At 38.0% G+C, this 6,385-nt stretch overlaps 1 protein-coding gene across 1 annotated transcript; it reads right to left on the reverse strand.

The window, feature by feature from the left end:
• Positions 1–837: 837 nt before the first annotated feature.
• Positions 838–4,424, reverse strand: LOC126238361 (uncharacterized). Its single transcript, XM_049947785.1, has 2 exons — positions 4,024–4,424; positions 838–1,450 (listed from the first exon to the last, which is right to left on the reverse strand). Exons 1-2 carry the CDS (start codon positions 4,357–4,359, stop codon positions 926–928), a joined length of 861 nt encoding a protein of 286 aa, XP_049803742.1. The 5' UTR covers positions 4,360–4,424; the 3' UTR covers positions 838–925.
• Positions 4,425–6,385: the final 1,961 nt, after the last annotated feature.

A 6,385-nucleotide genomic window follows, 5' to 3' on the forward strand; every position in this document is an offset into this window, starting at 1 on the left:
GTCCAAACTTCATCATCAGACGATTTTCACTGGCTTCTCACTCCAATTAAGTCAAAGACTGCAAAGCTGAGTACAAATTATTGACAAGTTATGTCAGATAAAAAGTGGGTAACCTTTACATTCTGACAGCTAGCAATGAGACAATTTTGCTTGTCTCCGGTATTTATTTCGCATTTCAACTTTTTCTACATCTAAGATAATTCCTGCTGTTTGCAGTGCCATAAATGAAGCTTTCTAAGCTTTCATTAAGGTAAATATAAGAAATAATATCAATAAAAATTACTGATGTAATGTAAAAATTTATAAGACCTCTGTTATAGCAAATGAAAGATCCAGGTTCTGGCTCAGACAACCCAATCAGGGGCTACTAACCGCCATGTCATTCTCTGCCAATGGTGTCATTTGGATGTAGTATGGAGGGTCATGGGATCAGCACACTGCTCTCCCAGCTGCTGCTGGATTTCTTGACTTTGGAACCATTACTTATCAATCAAGTAACTCCTCAACTGGCATCACAAAGCTTAGTGCATGTTGTCCCTGTCCTCCCACCAAGGAAATATCCCTGGCAGTACTGGTGATCAATCCCAGGTCTTCCGCAAGACAGCCAGATGCACAGAGTTGTGGAGGCACATCGTCTTACAGGGTATTTGATATCACGTGCTTTACAGTTTGTTAGATGGGTGGTAGCACAACGGAGGGAATAATTTTTATTCATTTCATTAGTATAATGAAGTCCCATAAAATGATAGCAAAAATATTACAAACACTTGAAACATATGTCATGATGATGATCAGATCTTTAACATACCTTAATTTCGTATTAATCAATATTACCTGTTTACTCTCAAAGACATTTATTTTTCTGTCTTCTCTTAAATAAATTAAATATTGAGTATATGAAAATATCTATAGTTGGAAATAAAAACTATAGCAAAAGTGTGTGTACCACAGTATCGGAATGTTTTGTATCGTTTGTGTCAATAGTTATGGCGGAAGAAGATGGAGAGGACTGAATAATTTCAGTTTGCTGGTTTGTTGTGGTGGAGGGGCTGTCAAAATTGCCCATATCTGCCTGGAAGAACACTTCATGAATTTTAAACTGCACTATGTTCTGTACATGGTTATTGTAGGTTTTCAATTTAAATGCCACATAATCAGAAAATATGTCACGTGGTGACTTTTTTTCTTGTTTCTTGTTGTTTGTAGCTTGTTTTTTGTTTCTGATGGTGTCAATTATATTTATGATCATGTTCAGATCAGCAGCAGCTTCATCATATGCATCTCCTTTTCTACACTTATTCTTCTTTCTTGGAGGTTCTTCTACATCCCCTACTTGTACTTCATCTGATGCAGGATATTCTGTTTGTAAGACAATGTCATTACTTGTTCCCTCATCTTCAGACCCTTCCAAACTTGTCACATCTATATCAACCTCTTCAACTGTGTTCTCCTGAGAATGAAAAGAAAAAAAGCTTACAAAATCTGTGTAATTTAAAGCTAGAAGCATTATTTTCTACATAATATTAACATACCCATAATATGATGCAGCTGTGGCATCCCACAATTAGTGGATCGCTTTGCTAGAACATATTTAAGATTTGTAAAGAATTTAACTAGTCATTTATTTAGAATAACATTAACAAATATACCTTGTTCCTTCAGTTTCCCTAACATGCAAATAAACCACTAAAAATTGCACATGGCACTGCAGAACTTCCCAAAATGCCTTGGAGTTGTGACAGGAAGCACTGTGGAACAAATCTGTGGTATTATGAATTAAGTTTTCCACAACTGTGCTATTACGGGTTGCCAGTGCTTGTTATCGTTTTCTTATCGTTTTCTGTACACAATTGTTGGTTTGAAAAAAACTAATTTCAGATGGTAGGGATGAAAAACAAATCTTTTTGGAAATCCATAGAGTGCTACGTTTTAGGTATATACATGGAGGCCTGGCTAAAAAGAAAAAGTAATTTACCAGATGTATTCATCAGCGAGCACTCATTTGATTTCTGCTAACATTTATCAACTCCATACCCTGGAGAACATCAGTGAAGTTGTGACGAGCGTGTGTTCAGCTATGGAATGAGAAGAGTGAGCACAGTGGTAGAGGAACATTTAGAAACAGGATATGGAAGATGGAGAAAATCTGGTTTCCAGTAGCTGTCAGGAAGGAAGATGCTCTAATGGATCATTCTTGCCTCCAAGATCTGTGCCTCAGTCATGAAAAAATAAAAGCATTCACATCCCATTGTTCATGTAGAATAACTGTATTTAATAGAACTGAAGACCACAACCAGAGACGTTATTTGGTAAACTAACAATATGGGGTGTCCTTCCTAAACTATATGTATAAAAGGACTGACTACATTACCCTTCTCCAAAAAGCAAAGAAATATTCTGTACTGGTTGGTGTCACACAGATGGCAATAAGTTCTAATACATACAAAGAAAATTATAATGTACATTGTTATAAAGACAACATTAGTACTTTGTAGGGATTCCTCCTCTATGTAATGCTTCTGTTAACCTCTTTGGAATAGTGTTTAAGCTGTTTTGGTAGTCTGAGGTAATATTCTGCCATTCATGGTGTAGACAATATTTCACAGAAATCTTACTTCATGTTGTCTGACCATTTGCAGGTGTATTCCAAAGGTATTCAAGTGGATTATGGACTGCATTCTGTGCTGGAAATTTGAGAATATGAGGAGTATGGTACAACAACCACAGATGCTGTATGCTTAGGGCCACTGGCTTGCTGAAAGTAGAAATAAGTGACTAAAACCAAGGTAGCAACACTATTTTTTGCAGATTTGCCTTTAGGATATTTAAATATTGACATCTGTGTTACCTTCAAATGAAGTTGTCCACCACCAGATGCAGCCATATATCCCCATACCGTAATTCCTCACCCACCATTCTTTTCTGTGTGTTGATTGTGTATGGGATCCTCCTCCACCGTTCTTTATTGTGTGTTGATTGTGTGTGGGATCCAGCTCAGTATATGGTCATCTTCCCACCAAAAGTCTGCCATCATTTGTTGGTAAATGATGCAGACTTCGGTGTGGAGACGACCAAGTACTGAGCTGTAACCCAAACACATCCAACCCACAGTAGCACACGATGATGGAGGGATATGATATGGCTACATCCGATGAGTTGGCCAACTTGTTTTTGTTTAAGGTAATATAAGTTGATATCAATATTTAAATATCCCAGCAAATCTACAAAAAAGTGTTTTAGCTTGGACTTAGCCGCGCTTACTATTTTCAACAAGGCACTGGCACTAAGCATACAGCTCGAATTTTTCGTCTATGGTTGTTGTACAGAATGCCCCCTGTTTTCACCTTCCAGCTCAGAGAACAGACCTTGATCCACTTGAAGATCTCTGTAATAAGCTAGAAAGACTGGTCAGAAAACATAAAATACAAAGTATGACCGGCCTGAAATAACGACACCACGAATGCAAGGTTATTTAATGGGAAAATCCTACCCCCGAGACCGCTAAACAGGTTTAATTCATTCCAAACAGGATAATAAAAGTGATACATAGAGGAATAATACTTTCAGAGTACAAACATTGTCTTTATACTTTTTATGTGCGCTGTAATTTTCTTTGTATAATGAATACTTTTTTGCCCACTGTTTGACAAAGAATATTTAATTACTTGCTGCAGAAGGCTAATTTAGTTAATCCTTTTACATGTACAGATTAGGAAGGAAACCCCATACTGTTAGTTTGCCAAATAACATCTCTGGTTGTAAACTTTAGCTCTAAAAATAGTTATTCTAGGTGAACAACAGAGTATCAACTTTCTTTTTTCCACGACTGTATATCGTCGAAGAAATTTGCTGTGATAACTGATTCACACACTGCTTTAACTCGTACAATGGGCGGGTCAAATGACAATGGAAGTACTGCTGAGCATATACTCTGCTACTGACGTTTTAAATGCATTTATAATTCTGTAATTAAAGAAAATAAATACTAGAGTACTGTTCGTACAGATTAATGAATTCCCTCACCTCTGAGCATCTGCCTTTTGTCCATCCAACTTTATCAAGCAGGAATGACATCGATTTGAAGGCAAACCAGCCGGAACGGTATTTCTTGCCTGCAGGCATTCCCGAGGTTGTGGCCTCTTTCCTTTTTTCTCTCCTAAAGGAAGCAAGTAGGGAGTTCATTTTCTTCTTCACTTCCTCAGATGGCACTTTCAGTGCTTCCGCAATATCTTGCCAAGCTTCATTTTTTCTGGTGTGCATTTTAAATTCTGGATCTCTTGGATCCCACAGGCATCTGTGGTGTCTGTACTCTTCAATTAATAGCATTACATCGTCTTCTAACCACTCCATCGCTAACATCACTCACGTTCAATAACGAAAACAAAGGAACACCATAGCACGCGCGAAAAACAACAGACTGCGAATGTTGTCAGTCGCAGCCGCCCGAGCGCCGAAGTGGAGGGCGTGTAAACTAACTGTTATGACTCGCTGAAAGACCGACAACTAGCCCCAACGGCCAACACCAGAGAGCACATCGAAATTCGAACCTAGCACGTCCGAAACTCCGAATGCCGTTTGTTCCAGCTCGCCTATTGTTTACACCCAAGAGAATGCTCGTTCGCTCGGATGTAAATGAGACATCAGTCTGACGGAATGCCCGAACTTGTAATGTAACATTTCCAACTGCACTAATTCAGTTATCTGTGATATCTCATTCTGATGGCAAACATACTCGTAATAATGACGCGTTTTGCTTAACTTCTGAGCGCACGGACGTATAGCACATCGTCACATACAAGTCATTCACTATCCTGACTTATGGCAACGTAGTATATTTTTGTATGCGAAATTTAGCCAGATCTGAAGCTGGATTGATAACTTACAAGCAAAATATAGCACGTTACTGAGGACAAACTTACCAAAACGCACATGTAATTGCAGCTGTACTCCAGGGAATTTTGATAAGATTACTTTCTTCAGTATTGGATGTTAATGACTTGTCTGGTCCCCTGTCCATTCTTGGATTTTTGTAATTATTTACCACACGTTCCACCACTGACAATATTTGTTAATGTGATAAATGCTGAGCCTCAATGTCGTCTGGACTTTGCATTTAACTTTAGGTCCCCCTACGACTGGCAAGGTCAGTCAGTTAAAAAGTCCAAGGCTGGAAGAAGGCAAAGGCATATCACTTGCAATGGGACTTCTCTTAATAAAGTACTAGGGCGCTAGAGCTATTTTGGTTGCGACTATAATTTAATCAAAGTCTCATCTTTTAAGATGATTCACACTAAAATAGTTCAATAGAAATATACAGTTTTTGCCAGACAGTTCTTTCTACAGTTTGTAATGCAAGTAGCCTCTTACTAGAAGCTTTCTTATGAAGATGAAGACATCTACTAGTATAAGCAAAATCAAACTTTTTGTAAACACAAACAATGGAAACTACAGATTGGAATATCAACAATATAAGGAAAAAGATAAATTGCTACTTGCCCCAAAGGTAACATGTTGAGTTCCAGACAGGCACAATGAAAATACTGTTGCACATTTAGCTTTCACTGGAAACCTTCTTCACAAAAGAAAAGACACACACCTTCATTCAAAGAAGTAAGCACACTTGTGCCTGTCTGCAACTAACTGTGTCATCTTTACAGTGAGTAGCAACCTGTCATTTTCCTTATAGGCCTATTGTTTTTATAAATACATTAATTTATAGACTGAACTTCGAGTCAGATCTCTAAATGCCACAAATGGACTGTTAACTTTTCTCACAGTGCCACAACAAAGCATAATTTCATTTGTAGTTTTCAAGGAACGTTGTGTACATGCAAATACACTATCCGCCACTGCCCAGCAACACTTTTAACTGTTGTCAGCAGCAGTGGGCATTAAAGCATTTTGTCTCTACTGGGAAATCACTCTCGGCTGTGATATGCACAGCTGTCAATTGATGCGATAACACTTTAGAGTCATGTGATAAATGATAAAGAACAAGCTGCTTTAATCAGAATGTAGGTTTTGTCATACCATTCATAGAGGTGTGTTCTTTAAGCCAATATGAGAATCATTCCCATTTGTTGTACTTGATATCTTCATCAATTTCACAACAGAGATTGTGGTCCAAACTGAACTATTGTATAATGAGAAGTGACAGCTTTTAAATAAATGATGAAAATATTTGCACGGAGCACTAACAGGAAACAGAATAGGCAATGAGTCAGTGCATCATGCTGTGAACAGAATAAGAATCGTGTACTAAATTTGAAAATACTGAGGCCAGAAAAGGTGCATTAGACATGCTGCTAAAAAGAACTGATCCATTGTTTCATGTATTGTACTGGATCGACAATGGGACAGTACTGATGGGCTTCTGATATAGTTC

Source organism: Schistocerca nitens, chromosome 1 (genome assembly GCF_023898315.1).
Source record: "Schistocerca nitens isolate TAMUIC-IGC-003100 chromosome 1, iqSchNite1.1, whole genome shotgun sequence".
Taxonomy (NCBI): domain Eukaryota; kingdom Metazoa; phylum Arthropoda; class Insecta; order Orthoptera; family Acrididae; genus Schistocerca; species Schistocerca nitens.